We start from the raw sequence: 18,609 nt of genomic DNA, 5'->3' as shown, positions 1-18,609 counted from the left end.
CCCAGATGAGTTCAATGCTTGTTATGTATGCTTTGCAATTACCTGTTCACCTTCCATTTTCATCCTCGTTAATTTCAGTCTTTTTTTGCACTTTTAGTTGTTGAGAAATTGAGTCCAACACGGGCTCATGCTCTATCCTTGCTTCTTTGCCTCCAGGCTGCACACCATTTGAAACCTCACTGAACACCCTTGGAGATGGCAAAATACCACAGTACACAATCGGCTCAGAAATACCACATCAAACTGTAGATCACAGGTTCCTATAGTAGCTGAATCATATTTGAAAGAAGAAGTGGTAAAGGAATAAAAAGTTTGATTGCATTATGTTTTTGTGGATTTCCGGATAGCTCTGTAGTTTGTCTCCCCATGCTGGGAAATACCCTTAAAATACATTAATACTTAAAATGTCAATTGCTACTTATAAAACAAATTAAATGAAAAAGTTACTCACTTTTTGTTTTGAAACATTTTTTTAAAAATTCCTTTGAATGGAAGGAAATAATAGAAAATTGTAGCTTTGTGATTTGATTCCCAAATTGCTTGGCTTCCTGGGCTGATGATTTACATTTTTTAGTGAAAAGTGATATTGCAAATGAGCTTAAATAACACCTCCACCTTGCTGGTAATCGGCACTAGCACACCTCAAGGGTGTGTGCTTAGCCACTGCTGTACTCTCTCTACATGCATGACTGTGTGGCCAGACAGCCCAAATGCCATCTGTAAAGTTGCTGTCCACACAACTATTGTTGGCAGAAAATCAAATGGTGATGAAAAGGAGCGAGATTGATCAGCTGGTTGAGTGCTGTAACACCAACAACATTGCACTCAGTTTCAGTAAGACCAAAAAACTGATTGTGGACTTCAGAAGGCATAAGAACACACACCAGTCCTCCTAAAGGGATCAGAAGTGGAAAGGGTGAGCAATTTTGAGTTCCTGGGAGTCAGCATCTCTGAGGATCTATCCTGGCCCCAACATATTGTTGTAGTTATAAAGAAGGCACAACAGCAGCTCTATTTCTTTAGGAGATTGAGGACACACACAAATCTGTACAGATATTTCAAAGGTACATTCAATGTCAGAGAAATTATACAATTTACATCCTGAAATTCTTTTTCTTCACAACCATCCATGAAAACAGAGGAGTGTCCCAAGGAATGAATGACAATTAAATGTTAGAACCCCAAAGCCCCCCCCCACATGTAAGCAGCAGTAAAGCCGCGATCCCCCCTCCCCCACCAGCTAAAAAAAGCATCGGTGCCCCCCACCGACTACTCAAGCATGTAGCAAAGCAACAGCAAAGACACAGACTTGCAGTTCCCCAAAGTCTACTCGTTTGCTAAGGAGGGAAAAAGAGTTGGCCCATTTCACAGCATGAGGGGAGTCATAACAAACAACTCGCTGATTATGTAGAGAACATTCCAACTGGCTGTATCACCATATGGTGTGGGGGTGGCACTGTGCAGGATCAAAATGAGCTGCAGAAAATTGTGAACACAGTCACCTCCATCATGGGCACTTCCCAGCATCCAGGTCATCTTCAAGGAGCATTGCCTCAAAAAGTTAGCATCCATGATTAAGGACCCCCATATCTCAGGACATGTCCTCTCCTCGTTGCTACCATCAGGAAGGAGGTACAGGGACCTGAAGGCATAGACCAGGCATGGGCAAACTACGGCCCGCGGGCCATATGCGGCCCGTTAAGCTTTTTAATCCGGTCCGCAGAACTTGATGAAATTATATTAATAAACCTTGTTAACGTTTTCTCCCCGCAATTCTGGCGTTTTCCCAATAGATGACGCACTCCATATACATTGACCTTTGTTGAGGTGCAGCGTATTACTCCACATTTGCGCTTTACTTTGTGACCTTGTGGCGACCCATTTCCTGGCACATCCGAACCGGCTCACAATTAGCCAGCGTTCCGGCTAAGAGAGATCGCCTGTGGGGATTTGCGAGCACGGAGCTCCGCATACCGGCGCGCTCTCCCTGCTTTGTCATTGTGCGGGTCATTGTTGAGTTTTGGCACAGGGGACAATTGAATAAGAAGGAGCAGGACAAGTAGACCTGCATCTCCTACCGTTTTTGAAATAAAGACAGTCAGGAGGAGAGTGATGATGATATCTTGAAGGATAACAGAATTTTCAGTGCTTTAAAATAATAACTGTTACTATTAAAAAAGCTATATTTTATTCATTTAATTTTCAGTGTTTTAAAAGTCATTTCAATAAATAGCTAAATACCATGGGACTTCAAAGACAGATATTTTGTTGTAATGCATTTGTTCATTTTCAATTGAAATTAAAGCACATGTTTTCTACATATCCCATGATATTTTATTTTCTCTTATGAGGTGTATTACCGAAACACTCCGTCCATCTGCTCCTGGTCCGGCCCCCCTGTCAAATTTTAGAACCCTTTGTGGCCCTCAAGTCAAAAAGTTTGCCCACCCCTGGTATAGACTCAATGATTCAGGAGCAGCTGCTTCTCTACCAGCAGATTTCTAAATGGACGTTGAACCCATGAACACTACCTCATTACTTATGTTTCCTCTCTTTTTGCACTACTTATTTAATGTAACTTAGTTTCTATGTGCTTAATTTATGGTTTTTGAAATATGTATTGCAATGTGCTACTCCCACATAACAACGAATTTAATACACGTGCCTGTGATATTAAACCTGACTCTGATTCAGAATTTTACTTTGTGTTTGTTTCAAGTACATTGAATATAGTTTCTATTTTGTCATTTATTTTGAAGCTCTGTACAATATTTAGAAATTTCTTTGGCCATAAGTATAGCACTGTATTATTACCCAGCGAGTTGAAATTCCATGATTACCAACAGTATTGTTAATATGTTAGTGTCAAATTTCTCCTCCAGTTGTTTTCTTTTTTTTCTTGGTTTCTTTCAGTACTTACCTGAAACGTAATTGAACTACTTTTCAAACTTTTCAAACTACTGTACAATTTTCCAAATTTTTTATTGGTTGCAGTGCTGTTGACATGGCAAACAGTAGCAAGATATATTAAATTCTGTTTAGACAATATTTTACTGAAAATGTATTAAAACAGGCATGCCACTTTGTGAGAAAAATATTTTCATGATTGATAACAGTACTTTGAGATATAATTTTTTTTGATTCTCAACTTGTCTCTAATTTCATGTTACCTATTTTTAATTTCCCTTGTGTTTCTAGGAAAGCAAGTCTTGCTCTTGTTCGAAAGATGGTACATTATTGTTCTGAGGCACTTCTGAAGGAAGTGTGTGATTCAGATGCTGGCCACAACTTGCCTACAGTTTTGGTGGAAATTACAGCCACAGTCCTGGATCAAGAGGTCAGACTGTGTTTTTTAAAAATAAAATCTCATTTACAGCAGAGTTTAAATACTTTTACAGACTGGATATCAGTTAATATTAGTTTATCAGGTATTTTCTGGTGCCCATTTCAAAAAGTTAAATCTAAGCCATAAAGCTGAGTTAAATTATTATTTTGGAAAAGCAAGGTGGATCACATAGGCCGATTAAATGTATTATGTTAAAATCGCCCTTGCGTATTGTAAGTATGTTTACAGAGCTGATAATTTTCATGAAACAATGCAAATGTTAATGCTAAATCCTTATCTGTAAAGGGTAGGACATGGATTTCCCATGGATAAAAATGAACACAAATACCGCTGCGATGCTTTTCTTTGTAACGAATGCACCCTTATAAACATAAGCCCCATCATGTCCATGAATATTAATGCACCTTAATAAGTATATTCAGTATTTAAGTACTTAAGAGGAAATGATCTTGGACACAGACATTCCCTTATAAGATCATAAGATACAAGAGCAGAATTAGGCTATTCCATTATGGCTGATACTGGATCCCACTCAAACCAATCAGGAAAGTGTCAACTTCGGCTATAAGTACACCCAGGGACTTGGCCTCCACCTCAGTCTGTAGCAGAGCATTCACTACTCTCTGGCTAAGAAAAATTCCTTTTCACCTCTGTTCGAAAAGATTGCTCCTCATTTTTGAGGCTGTGCCCTCTAGTTCTGGATACCCCCACCATAGGAAACAGCCTCTCCACAACCACCTTATCTAGTCCTTTCAACATTCGGTAGGTTTTATTGAGATTCCCCCCCCCCCCCCCACCCCCACATTCTTCTAAATTCAAATGAGTACAGGTCCAAAGCTGCTAAATTCTCTTCATGCTAACCCCTTCATTCCCAAAATCATTCCCTTGAAATTTGCAAGGAGGAATTGGTTCTGAAATCACAAGGTGGAACTATATAAATGGAGAAAGCTCCAAGGTAGCACACCGCAGGGAGCCATTTGACACAAACAGTCTGGAAGTAGATAAGCACACTTATACCATGATTGATTGCTGTTTGTATTCATAAAGGCTAGGGAAATTATTGAAAGAATTGTTCTGAGGTATAGGATTAATCTGTATTTGGAAAGCTAGGAATTAGTCATGGATAGTCAGGATGACTGTGGGTTGGTAATGCTTTCTGACATTTGAAGCTTTTTTTAAGAGGCAGCTAAATAACTTAAGTAAGGAAATTGTAGTTGATATGGCTTAAAAGGATAATGGAATTCTGATCCAAAAATTTGGAGCCCGTGGGATCCAAGGTAAGTCAGTGTAATGGTGGTTGGTGCTAATGCCAGTGATCAATGTGCCACAGGGATCAGGTCTGCCTCCTTGATGATTTTTTATAAATGTAACTTTGTGAATATTGGATTACTAAGTTTCTTGATAACATGAAAAGTGGTAGCATTAATGATGAGTAAAGCATACTAATATTTTTAAGACCCTAAGATATAGGAGCAGAATTTAGCCATTTGGCCCATTGAGCCTGCTCCACTATTTCATCGTGGCTGATCCATTTTACCTCTGAGTCGCAATCTCCTGTCTTCTCCCCGTATCCCTTCGTGTCCTGACCAATCAAGAATCTATCAACCTCTGCTTTAAATATACATAAAGACTTGGCCTCCACAGCTGCCTGTGGCAACAAATTCCACATATTCACCACTCCCTGGCTAAATAAATACCTCCTCGTCTTCATTCTAAAAGGATGCCCCTCTAATTTCAGGTTATTCCTCTGGTCTTAGACACTCCCACCAGAGAGAACATCCTTTCCACTTCTATCAAGGCTGCTCACCATTCAATAGGTTTCATTGAGGTCACTGCTCATTCTTCTAAATTCCAGTGAATACAGGCCTAGAGCCACCAAATGCTCCATGTGATAAGCCATTTAATCCTGGAATGATTTTGGTGAATTTCCTTTGAACCCTCTTCAGTTTCAGCACACTCTAAAATGAGGAGACCAGTACTTCAAGTGAGGCCTCACCAGTGCTTTATAAAGTCTCAAGATTACTTGCTTTTATATTCTAGTCCCCTTGAAATGAATGATAACATTGCATTTGCCTTGTTCACCACAGACGCAACCTGCAAATTAGCCTTTAGAGAATCTTGAATGAGGACTCCAAATCCCTTTGTGCATCAGATTTTTGTATTTTCTTGCCATTTAGAAAATAGTCACTCCTTTCATTTCTTCTACCGAAGTTCATGACCATACACTTCCCAACGTATACTTTTTTCCTTCCAAAGTGACCTTGCATTTACCAACATTGTACTCCATCTGCGAGACCCTTCCCCACTCACTTAACCTATATATATCTATCTCTCTCTCCATATCTTCTGCACAATTTACTTTCCCACTCAATTTAGTATCATCCGCAAACTTAGATACACTACATGCAGTCCCCCCACTTCCAGATCGTTAATGCACATCATGAACAGTTGCGGGCCCAGCACTGAGCCCTGCGGCACACCACTCCATCTGCCACTTCTTTGCCCATTCTCCTCATCTAAGTATTTCTGTAGCCTCCCTGTTTACTCAAAACTGCCTGCCCCTCCACCTGTCTTCATATCAGCTGCAAACTTTGCATGAAAACCATTAATTCCATCATTCAAATCATTGCCACATAGCATAAAACGAATTGGTCCCAACACAGACCCCTGAGGAACACCACTAGTCACTGGCCCCCAACCAGAGGAGGCTCCCTTTATTTCCACTCTTTGCCTCCTGCCAATCAGCCACTGCTTTATCCATGCTAGAATCTTTCCTGTAATACCATGGGCTTGTAAGCTTGTTAAGCAGCCTCGTGTGTGGCACTTAGTCAAGGTCTTTGAAAATTCAAATACACAACATCCACTGATTCTTCTTTGACTATCCTGCTTGTTATTTCTTCAAAGAATTCCAACAGATTTGTCAGACAAGGGAAACCATGCTGCCTGTGGTCTGTTTTATCAAGCGCCCCAAAACCACATCCTTAACAATTGACACCAATATCTTCCCAACCACTAAGATCAGACAATAATTTCCGTTCTTCTGCCTCTCTCCATTCTTGAAGAGTGGAGTGACATTTGCAATTTTCCAGTCTTCTGGAACCATTCCAGAATCTGGTGATTCTTGTAAGATCATTGCTAATGCCTCCACAATCTTTTCAGCTACCCCACCTCTTTCAGAACCCTAGATGTACACCATCTGGGCCAGGTGATTTAGCTATCTTTCAGACCTTTCAGTTTCCCAAGAAACTTCCCTCTAGTAATGGTAACTTTGCACACTTCATGACCCCTGACACCTGGAAATTCCCCCATACTGCTAGTGTTTTCTATAGTGAAGATTGATGCAAAATGCTTATTCAATGCATCTGTCATTTCTTTGTCCCCTGTTACTATCTCTCCAGCATTGTTTTCCAGTGGTCCGATTTCCTCTCTTGCCTCTCTTTTACACTTTACGTATCTGAAGAAACTTGTGGTGTCCTCTTTAATATTATTAGCTAGCTTACTTGCATATTCCATCTTTACCTTAATGACTTTCTTAGTTGCCTTTTGTTGGTATTTAAAAACTCCCCAATCTTCTAACTTCCTACTAATTTTGCTCTATGATGTGCCTTTTCTTCGGCTTTTATGTTGGCTTTGGGTTCTCCCCTTAGCCATGGTTTGTCATCTTGTCTTCGGAATACCTCTCTTTTTTTAGGATTTATATATCCTGTGCCTTCCAAATTGTTTCCAGAAATTCCAATCATTGCTGTTATGCCATCATTCCTGACAGTGTCCTTTTCTAATCAGTTCTGGCCAACTCCTCTGTAGTTTCCTTTACTCCACTGTAATACTGATACATCTGACAATCTTCTGTTTCTCAAATTTCAGAGTGAATTCGATCATGTTATAATCACTTGCCCCTCAGGGTTCTTTTACTTTAAGCTCTGGTTCAATTCTGGTTCATTGCACAACATCCAATCCAGAATGGTGGGCTCAGCCATGAGCTGCTCATGTAGTATCTTGGTGGCTCCAATGAATTATCTTAGGAAATTTTACTGCTTACAGCACTATATAAATTTAAGGCATTGGAATTAAAAATTAATATAGCTGAGTATTACACCGCACTTTTATACCTTTAAGAAATTGAACTTTGATTTGTTCAATACAGAATTAGATTTGTATTCTAAAGCTATGCTAGTTTTTTTTAAGTGTTAAAGTTGGGTATTTATCTCCAGTGGCTGAACAATCAGTGAGTTTATTGTGTCCTACAGTGAAAAATAGAAGTGTAAACATAAAAACCAAACTCTTGAGAATAAAGCTTAATTTATATTGCAGCAGTGTGATTTTTTTTTTGGTTATAGGATGATGATGATGGCCATTTACTAGCTCTGCAGATCATTAGAGATCTTGTAGATAAAGGAGGTGACCTATTTCTGGATCAACTTGCAAGGCTTGGGGTAATCAATAAAGTATCCACTTTGGCTGGACCATCTTCAGATGATGAGAATGAAGAGGACTGCAAGCCTGATAAGGTGATAATATTTTAGTTAATGTTATGAATTTTCAGACAGAAAATCAGCTTACAGTTGCAGTTTTACAATTCCTGACAAACATTTGGAATTACTATGATAATAGCAATTATCATATATGAAGCCTTGAATTCAGCTCACCGTACATCGAGGTGTAATTGTTCTCTACAGATTACTTGTATCTTTTTATCCTGCAGATCTTTTATTTTGCGATATATTGTGACTTTCAGATAATGTTTCTATCTGGAGCAGATACAGTCCTATAGAAAATGAGGCTTCTATTCTTAAAGTGAAATTTAATTACTGTCGTAGAGTTGATTTCAAAACTCTACCTGATCAATGTATCTGGCGTCCCTCAGCTGGAGGACATTTTTTCCTTAATTTTTAAATGATAAAGTGTGAAATAACAAAGCTTCATCTGTGACATTGGTATTGAGCAAAATATGGCAGAAGTAATTAGCTGCCTATAGTTATTCATAATTTTTTTTAACCTGAAATCATCCAAGTCATTTGAACTGGATAATTTAAAGCCCGTTTCAGCAATTGATGGGAAAGAAATGGACCAACCCATTCATGTGGTACAAGAGCTATTAAAGCTTTATCTGTGAATTTCTATTGCATTTCATCTGCTTGATTCCAGACTAATGGTAGTATTTAGTAATCAAATGTACAATAAATATTTCTCATTATGAAGATGGCACGAAGTTTTTTTTTAAAAAAAGAGAACTGGATTCACAGCATACCTGTGTCCGCATTGCCCATCTCAAGTTCCCAGTTATATGCCATTTCAGTTCCCCTTCACATTTCCACACCAACCTAAATTTCATGTCTTCACTGCTGGTTTCAGATCCAATGTAAACTAGAGCAACACTTCATTCTATATGTGTGGTAAACCTTAACTCTGGATTCCTTAAGCTCATGCACGCTCCCTTCAGGTCCTCCTATTTCTGTTGCCTTTCTGGTACTGATTGTATACCTTCTATTTTCCCCACCCCTATCCTTACCACCAACTAGGTGCTAATTCCTGGGATGTCTGGACTGTCTTAGGCAGAGAGGTTAGAGAGACTGGGCTTGTACACGCTGGAATTAAGGAGATTGAGAGGGGATCTGATTGAAACATATTATTAAGGGATTGGACAAGATAGAGGCAGGAAATATGTTCCAGATGCTGGGAGAGTCCAGTACCAGAGGGCATGGTTTGAGAATAAGGGGTTGGTCATTTAGGACAGAGTTAAGGAAAAACTGCTTCTCCCAGAGAGTTGTGGGGGTCTGGAATGCACTGCCTCGGAAGGTAGTGGAGGCCAATTCTCTGGATGCTTTCAAGAAGGAGCTAGATAGGTATCTTATGGATAGGGGAATCAAGGGATAGGGGGACAAGGCAGGAACCGGGTATTGATAGGAATTGATCAGCCATGATCTCAGAATGGCGGTGCAGGCTCGAAGGGCCGAATGGTCTACTTCTGCACCTATTGTCTATTGTCTAACTCCACCTGCAAGTGAACCTTCAGGAAATCATGTACAAGGACTCTCCTTTGCATTTCTGAGTTTAGAATTTTCTCCATGTTTAGATAATAGTCATGCCATTATTCCTTCTACCAAAGTGCAAGATCATACATTTCCCTCCACTTCCTTCTGCCACTCCTTTGCCCATTCTCCCAATCTGTCCTGAAGACTCTCTGCCTCTTCAACACTACTTGCCTCTCCACTTATCTTTGTTACCATCTGCAAACTAGGCCACAAAGCCAAAAATTCAATTATCAAAATCGTTAATGTATAATGGGAACAGAAGCATTCCCAATACCAGGTGTAACCTGTCCTTTTTGTATAGGTCATTCCTTCCACAGAAGAGATCCAAATGATGAAGAAATCTGAAACCCTGCACCCTGCACCACTTCCTGGGCCACTCGTTAATCTGTACCATTATCCTTTTCCTGCCCTGGCTATCACCTGGCAAAGTAGTAACCCTGAGATTACTACCTTGGAAATCCTGTTCTTCAGCCTTTTCCATAACTCCCTATACTCACTTTGCAGGACTTCTTCTCCCTTTCTACTTAAGTCATTGGTGCCAATTTTGTACCACAACCTGTGACTGCTCATCCCATCTCTTGAGAAACTTCTGCAGCTTCTCTAAGACATCCTGGACCCTAGCATTTGGGAGGCAACACACAATATTTTTTCTCTTTTATAGCCATAGGATCTCCTATCTGTCATCTTGAGCTATCGAGTTTCCTATCACTACTGCTGTCTGTTGGCGTGTGGCCAAGTGGTTAAGGCGTTCGTCTAGTGATCTGAAGGTAGCTAGTTCAAGCCTTGGCTGAGGCTGTGTATATGTACTTGAGCAAGGCACTTAACCACACATTGCTCTGTGAAGACACTGGTGCCAAGCTGTATGGGTCCTAATGCCCTTCTCTTGGACAACATCGGTGGCATGGAGAGGGGAGACTTGCAGTCTGCGCAACTGCCGGTCTTCCATAAAAAAACCTTGCCCAGGCTTGCGCCCTGGAAACTTTCCAAGGCGCAAATCCATGGCTTATCGAGACTAATGGAGGCCTACATACAGTACTGCTCTGCCTGACTTCACCCTTCCCTGCTGAGCCTCAGAGCCTGCTACGGTGCCACTGGCCTGACTGCTGCTGCTGCTAAGCTCTGATAGGTCAAACCCCCAGCAGTATCCAAGTGGGTTTACTAGTTGCAGAGGAACCCTGCACTGACTGCTTACTCCCCTTACTTCTCTTAGCTGTCACCCATCTACTATCTGAAACCTGTACTCTGGGTGTGACCACCTCCGTAAAAAACACGTATATGAAGCTTTCGGCCTCCTGGATGGTTGTGAGTGCATCCAGCACCAGTTCCTTGACATTTGTCAGTCAGGAGCTGAAGTTGGGTGCACTTCCTATAGACAGTAGTCATCAGGGAGACTGTTAGTTACCCTGAAATCCCATATCTCACAGGAGGAGCATTCCACTGCCTTAACTACCATCCTGCCTCCAATTTTATGCTTCTAACTTCTCAGACTTAAGGTCTAGTGTCTGTGCCTGATCTTGTCCAAGCCTGTTGAGCCTAAACTTGACCACTCTAACACAAGACGCATTAAGCCAAAGCCTGATCACTGTCACAAAGGCTGGCTCAATAATAACCGCTTGTCATCAGCAGGATGACAGCTTAAGTTCACTTGAGCTGATGAAGTTCTCCACAAGAGTCCAGTGATTTAGCATTAGATTCTTGAGAGTTTGTACTAAGTATAATTAATGTAAATACAGTAAATCCATTTGTGAATGGGAGAGCAACTGCTTATTGAAAGGTAAGTAAAATTTATTTCATTTAATTTAGTTTAAAAATTTGTGTGGATGAGAGGGTTTAATTTCATTTATTTAGTTATTTAGAGTTACAGCGCATTAACAGGCCCTTTTGGTGCAATGAGCCTGCCCTATTACACCCATGTGACCAATTAACCACTAACCCATACAGCTTTGGAATGTGGAAGGAAACCAGAGCACCTGGAGGAAACCCATGTGGTCAGAGGGAGAACATACAAACTCCATGGGAATTGAGTCTAAGTCATTTGTGCTGAAATAGTGTCGTGCTAATCACTACACTATGATGCTGTCTCTAATTTTTATTTTTAAAAATACGATCCTTAGTAGTTTCCAATGTTTGAATGTTGAAAACGTCTCAAATTTCAGTGTGGTTGTGTGTCTTATGAGTTGTTAAAGGTCATTTTGTCAGTTGCAGCAGTCATAGGGGCTTGGAGAAGCACTGGACCTTGCTGGGATCTGGACTCCCAGTGGAAGTTTGGATCTGGTACCATGGTGGAAGAGGTCTTTGATCTCAGGGCAGGAGATTTTAATTGTCTTTGTTTCCTGTTTAGGATGATGAGCCTCAAGAAGATGCTAAAGAAATTCAGCAGGGTAGGCCATACCATTGGAGGGATTGGTCTATCATTCGTGGAAGAGATTGCTTATACATCTGGAGTGATGCAGCAGCCTTGGAGTTGTCAAATGGGAGTAATGGATGGTTTCGATTCATTTTGGATGGGAAATTAGCTACAATGTATTCTAGTGGAAGCCCAGAAGGTGGCTCTGACAGTTCAGGTAATGTATACTTGTCCATTAAGTTAAAAATGTGCAGATGTCCAGATGACTCAATGTGCAGGTGTAATCATATGTAATGGTGCTGATCTATGTCTATGTAAACCAGACCTTGTTCCTCCTTTTGTTTTCAGCATTGGGATGGATATTAGCTTAGTTCAACAGAGTATAGAATTAGAACATAGAACAGTCCAGCACAGGAACAGGTCCTCCAGCCTACTGTGTTGTGATGAATTAATTTAATTTAGTAATCAAATGCCAGATTGAACAACTCCTTTTTGCCTGCACAATGTCCATGTCCTTCCATTTTCTGCACATTCATTCAATTGATACTCTCTACTGAATTTGTTCCACCTCTACCTGTCTCAGTGCATCCTAAATAACTACCCCTATGTTTGAAAAATGTCTCCTTTATTCACACCCGCTCACCTTAAATGTATGTATGCCCTCTAGTGTTACACAATTCAACCCTTGGTAAAAGATATTGACTGCCTCTGGCTCTCATAAACTTGTGAACCTCCATCAGATCTCCCCTCAATCTGTGTTACTGCAGAGAAAACAACCCAAATTTGTCCAACCTCTCCTTACATCACATGCTCCCTAATCCAGGCAGCAGCATCCTGGTAGCCTTTTCTGCACCCTCTCCAAAGTTTCGACATCCTTCTGATAATGGGGCAACTGCAATTGAACGTAGTGCTCCAGATGTTGCTAGCTAGAGTTTTATAAAGCTGCCAATCAACTTCCTGACTCTTGAACTTAGTTTCTTGACTAATAAAGTCAGTAATGTCCTATGCCCTCATCACCGTCCTGTCAACCCGTAAAGCCATTTTCAACAACTTATGCACTTGGATCCCAAGATGCCTTTGCATATCAACACTGTTAAGGGTCTTGCATTTACAGTGTACTGTTTCTTTACATTTGATCTTAAAATTGCAACATTTCATGTTTGGCTGAGTTGAACTCCATCTATTATTTCTTCCTTTATATCTATATCCAGTTGTATCCTTTGGCAGACTTTTACACTATCCACATCTCCAGGTTTTGTATTGTCTGTAAACCTACTAACCCATGTATTCATCAAAGCAACACACAAAAACTGCTGGAGCAAATCACCAGGCCAGGCAGCCGGAAAGGAGTAACAGTTGACATTTTGGGTCAAGACCCTTCATCAGGATGTTTTCATCTAGGTCATTTGTATATATCACAAACAGCAGAGGTCTCAATAAGGATCCCTGTGGAATACCAGCAGTCACTGACTTCTCTTTCCCATCCACCACTATGCTCTGTCTTCAGTAGACAAGCCAGTTCTGAATACAAACAGCCAATTCATTGAAGGTCCCATGCATCTCAATCTTCTGGATGAGCCTCCCGTAAGGAGCCTTATCAAATGCCTTACTAAAATCTATGAAGCTCTACCTGCAGCCACAATCCCTGCTCATGGACTTTTTGTCACATTCCTGTTAGTGTGAAGGCTATATAGTACCCACACCAGGACCACCAGATTCAAAGACAGTTATCTTCCCCAAGTATTAAGGCTGATCAACGCCTCCACCCACTAACCCACTTATCCACACCCCAACCACCACTACTTAATCATTTCCCGCCAGTCATCTTATGTACAGACACCCCTGTATCTTGTGTCACTTTATGGACATCCAGTACTATCACTCAATGTTTTTAAGCTATCTTACGCGTGCGTGTATTTTTTAAAAAATTATTTTTATGATCTTGATCTTGCTTTTTTTTTTGGTATTGCATTGTATCTGGAGTAACAATTATTTTGTTCTCCTTTACATGTGTGTGCTGGAAATGACATTAAACAATCTTGAATATTGAATTGGTCACTTTTGTCACCTCCTTGAAAAACTCACTTAAGATTGTAAGGCTGATTTGCCCTGCACAAAGACATGCTCTCTGTCCCTAATTAGACCATGGTTTTCCAGCTGTTCATAAATTGTATTCATAAGCATCCTCTTCAACAGCTTCCTCACCACTGAGGTGAAACTCAAATTAAGTTTTCAGGATTATCCCTATCTCCATTCTTGAGTAATGGAGTAACATTTATTATCAAAATACGTATAAGTTACCATATGCTTCCTTGGGATTCATTTTCTTGCAAGCATTTTCTGGAAAAAATTGCAATAGACTTTACTGTACTCTAAATTTACTCTAAGCCTGTATGTACTCTAAGGCTTTCCTATCCATGAACCTGTCCAAATGACTTTTAAGTGTTGTATTGTGGCTGCCTCTACCACTTTCATGGACAGTTTGTTCTACAGACCCACATCCTCCCTGTGAAAAGCTTGCCCACCTGCTTCCTGTTAATCATTCCCCTCTCAATTTAAACCTGTGCTATCTAGTTTTTAAACTCCCATATATAGGAGAATCCATCTTACCTGTGTTCTCATGATTTTATAAGCCTCTGTAAAGTCACCCCTTGCTTTGCAAATGAGCGGGCTTATAAGGATGTGATCTAATGCCCTTCACTTGGACAACATTGGTGTCGTGGAAAGGGGAGACTTGCAGCTTGGGCAACTGCCGGTCTTCTGTTTATTAATAATAAAAAAAAACAAAAACCTTGCCCAGGCTTGCGTCCTGGAACCTTTCCAAGGCACAAATCCATGGTCTATTGAGACTAACGGAGGCCTACCTACCTAAGGATGTGACACTGTCCTCTCATTTCCATGAAACAATGCTTCAAGAACTTTGATCAAATAATTTAAATTAAATTGACTGATTTTTTAAAAAAAGAAATTGCTTTATGAGGCTGTAAGAAGAAAACGTGTCATACATACTTTTGCATATTCTAGCCCAGAATGGCTTGTTTGTCCATTTTTAAATGTACTGTTAGTGGAAAACATATTTGTATGTTGGTTACATTTACAAGAAGAATGGTACAGAGTAATAGTTCTCTTTAGTTGTTTGGTTTTTAAGCTTGTATGGGTATTTTTATAAAAACTTCCTGAGAATTTGATAGTGTTGATAATGTGTGTCATCAACAGTTTTGTTTGTAACTGAAATACATTTCCAAGGGATATGTGAATTGTTTTTTTCTATATATTGACAGAAAGCAGAAGTGAGTTCTTGGAAAAGTTGCAACGAGCTCGAAGTCAAGTCAAACCAGCAACCAGCAGCCAACCCATTCTCACTGCACCAGGGCCAACAAAGCTCACAGTAGGCAACTGGTCTCTCACTTGTTTGAAAGAAGGAGAAATTGCAATACACAATTCTGATGGTCAGCAGGCTACTATATTGAAAGAAGATCTCCCTGGATTTGTGTTTGAGTCAAATCGTGGGACAAAACATTCATTTACTGCAGAGACATCACTCGGTAAACTCAGAAGTATTGTTTATTGTAGCAATGTTTGTTCCTGTGTTCACAAAATCTTTTTCCTGAAGGAAGAATATTTTTGTTTGAACTAGTTTCTTGCTTTGCAGGATCAGAATTTGTTGCTGGCTGGACTGGCAAAAGAGGAAGAAAGTTGAAATCGAAGCTGGAGAAAACTAAACAAAAGGTAAGTGTCGTCTTAAGAAATTAAATTTATTTTATGGCTAAATAGATTATATCTACATGCTAATATCAAAGATGCTAATAGTTTTAAATCAGTATTTAGTTTCTTGATGTTAACTCTTGGAGAATGAAGCTAATTTATAGAGGCAAAAGTCTAGATGGTTGAGAAGTGAGCAATGTAGCACTTCACGCATGGTGTGAACTTGTGCAACTCTGCTTATAGTTATGCTCATAATTAAAGAGGTTGTGTGGTTGACACCATGATCAAGAATTTTTCAGAGAGCAGTGAGGAGTGCATTATTTTCAGTTGAACTCTGTTTTTCTTCCTTTTGAATAAAGTAAGAGGCATAACTAAGAAAAAATTTGAAATGTTTTAGATTGGTATTTTATCAGTCTGACAGTACCTATTCCAAAATATTATTATTAATGTACTTATTCAATAATCAGAAGTGTCTGTTTTGGAGGCTTGATGAGTTGATTTTCCAAAATATTGACTCCTGACAGTTAATATCTCAGCATTACATAGCTAAACTTTTCTTCACAAACAAGAGAAAATCTGCAGATGCTGGAAATCCGAGCAACACACACAAAATGTTGGAGGGACTGCTGTTGAGTTAAGAAATGGCAAGGGTAAAAGGACTCTAATGACAGTTGTATACAGGTCTCCAAGCAGCAGCCAGGATATGGATTGCAAATTACAGCAGGAGGTAGAAAAGGCATGTCAGAAGGGCAATGTCATGATAATTGTTGGGGAATTTAACATGAAAGTGGATTGGGAAAACCAGGCCAGTACTGGACCTCAAAAAAGAATTTGTTAGAATTCTTAGATGTTAGATGAATTGTTAGATGGCTTTTTAGAACAACTTGATGTTGAGCTGGATTGGGTATTGTGCAATGAACCGGTGGTGATAAAAGAGCTTAAAGTTAAGGAACCCTTGGGAACAGTGATCACAATATGATGGAGTTCACTTTTAAATTTGAGAAGGAGAAACTAAATTCCAGTGTTGTTGGTATTTCAGTTGAATAAAGGAAATTACAATGGCATGAGAGGGGAACTGACCAAGGTTGACTGGAAAGAGACAGGAAGGACAGCAGAGCAGCAATAGCTGGAGTTACTGCAAAAAATGAGGGAAGTGCAAGACAGATATATTCCAAATAAGAAGAAAATTTCAAATGGAATGAGGACACTACCATGGCTGACAAGTAAAGTCAGAGCCAAAGTAAAAAGCAAAAGAAAGAGCATACAAGAAAGCCAAAGCTAGTGGGAAGATAGAGAATTGGGAAGCTTTTAAAAATTTGCAGAAGGAAACTAAGAAGATCATTAGGAAGAAAAAGATGAATTATGAAAGGAAGCTGGCAACTATTATCAAAGAAGATACTAAAAGCTTTTTTAAGTATATTAAGGGTAAAAGAGGGTTGAGAGTAGATATAGGACCAATAGAAAATGATGCTGGAGATACTGTAATCAAGAGTGTCAGGGAAGTGAAGTATGTATAGTGAAAATTACGACTGAGAAGGTACTCAGGAAGCTTAATGGTCTGAGGTTGGATTAATCTCCTGGACCTGATGGAATGCACTCTCTGGTCCTGAAGGAAGTGGCTGGAAAGATTGTGGAGACATTAACTATGATCTTTCAAGAATCAGTAGTTTCTGGCATTGTACTGGATGACTGGAAAATTGCAAATATTGTTCCACTATTTAAGAAGGGTGGGAGGCAGCAAGAAGGAAATTATAGACCTGTTAGCCTAACATCAGTGGTTTGAAAGTTGTTGGAATTGATAGTTAAGGATGAAATTACAGAGTACCTGGAGGCACATGACAAGATAGGCCAAAGCCAGCATGGTTTCCTGAAAGGAAAATCCTGCCTGACTAAGCTACTGCAATTTTTTGAGGAAATTACAAGCAGAGTAAACAAAGGAGATGCAGTAGATGTGGTGTACTTGGATTTTCAGAAAGCTTTTGACAAGGTGCCACACATGAGGCTGTTTAGTGAGTTAAGAGCCCATGGAATTACAGGGGAGTTTCTAGCATGGGCAGAGCATTGGCTAATCGGCAGAAAACAAAGTGGGAATAAAGGGATCCTATTCGGGCTGGCTGCCGGTTATCAGTGAAGTTCCACAGTGGTTGGTGTTGGGACCGCTGCTTTTTACAACATATGTCAATGATTTGGACTATGGGATTAATGGATTTGCGGCTAAATTTGCCGATGATACAAAGATAGGTGGAGGAGTGGGTTGTGTTGAGGAAACAGAGTTTAGGGGAATGGAGTTAGAGTTTAGAAGAAGTGGCAAATGAAATATAATGCTGGGAAGTGTATGGTCATACACTTTGGTGGAAAGAAATAAACGGGCAGATGGGGGGAGAATTCAAAATGCAGAGATGCAAAGGGACCAGGGAGTCCTTGTGCAGGATACTCTAAAGGTTAACCTCCAGATTGAGTTGGTGGTGAAGAAGGCAAATGCAATGTTGGCATTCATTTCTAGAGGTATAGATTATAAGAGCAGGGATGTGATGTTGAGGCTCTATAAAGTAGTCGAGAGACCACACTTGGAGAATCATGTGCCGTTTTGGGCTCCTTATTTTAGAAAGGATATACTGACATTGGAGAGGGTTCAGAGAAGATTCACAAGAATGTTTCCAGGAATGAAAGGTTTACTGTAAGAGGAACATCTGGCAGCTCTTGGACTGTATTCCCTGGAGTCCAGGAGAATGAGGGGGAATCTCATAGAAACAATCCGAATGTTAAAAGGCCTGAACAGATTAGATATGGCAAAGTTATTTCCCATGGTAGGGGAGTCCAGGACAAGAGAGCATAACTTCAGGATTGAAGGATGTCCATTTAGAACAGAGATGTGGAGAAATTACATTATTCAGAGGGTGGTTAATCTGTGGAATTTGTTGCCATGAGTGGCTGTGGAGGCCAAGTCATTTAAGGCAGAGATAGATATGTTCTTGATTAGCCAGGGCATCAAAGGGGATGGGGAGAAGGTCAGAGGAGTGAGGATGACTGGAAGAATTGGATCAGCCCATGATTGAATGGCAGAGCAGACTCGATGGGCTGAATGGCCTACTTCTGCTCCTATATCTTATGGCCTTAACTCAGCAGGCCAGGCAGCATCTATGGAAAAGAATATAGTCGACATTTTGGGCCCAACACCC

General features: G+C 40.2%; 1 protein-coding gene across 4 annotated transcripts in view; it reads left to right on the top strand.

Moving 5' to 3' along the window:
• The window catches only part of hectd1 (HECT domain containing 1), a 92,355-nt gene that overhangs the window by 38,769 nt on the left and 34,977 nt on the right, over nt 1-18,609 (top strand). For all 4 annotated transcript variants that reach the window (XM_059956172.1, XM_059956152.1, XM_059956144.1 and 1 more), the window contains 5 exons: nt 3,199-3,337; nt 7,684-7,854; nt 11,720-11,942; nt 15,007-15,270; nt 15,378-15,454. In XM_059956172.1, the coding sequence (XP_059812155.1) occupies nt 3,199-3,337; nt 7,684-7,854; nt 11,720-11,942; nt 15,007-15,270; nt 15,378-15,454 (874 nt within the window). The remainder of the gene's footprint in view (nt 1-3,198; nt 3,338-7,683; nt 7,855-11,719; nt 11,943-15,006; nt 15,271-15,377; nt 15,455-18,609) is intronic.

This window comes from Hypanus sabinus, chromosome 2 (assembly GCF_030144855.1).
Source record: "Hypanus sabinus isolate sHypSab1 chromosome 2, sHypSab1.hap1, whole genome shotgun sequence".
In the NCBI taxonomy this organism is placed as follows: Eukaryota; Metazoa; Chordata; class Chondrichthyes; order Myliobatiformes; family Dasyatidae; genus Hypanus; species Hypanus sabinus.
Note: the sequence above shows the minus strand (reverse complement) of the source record. Positions and strands in the feature narration are given on the sequence as shown.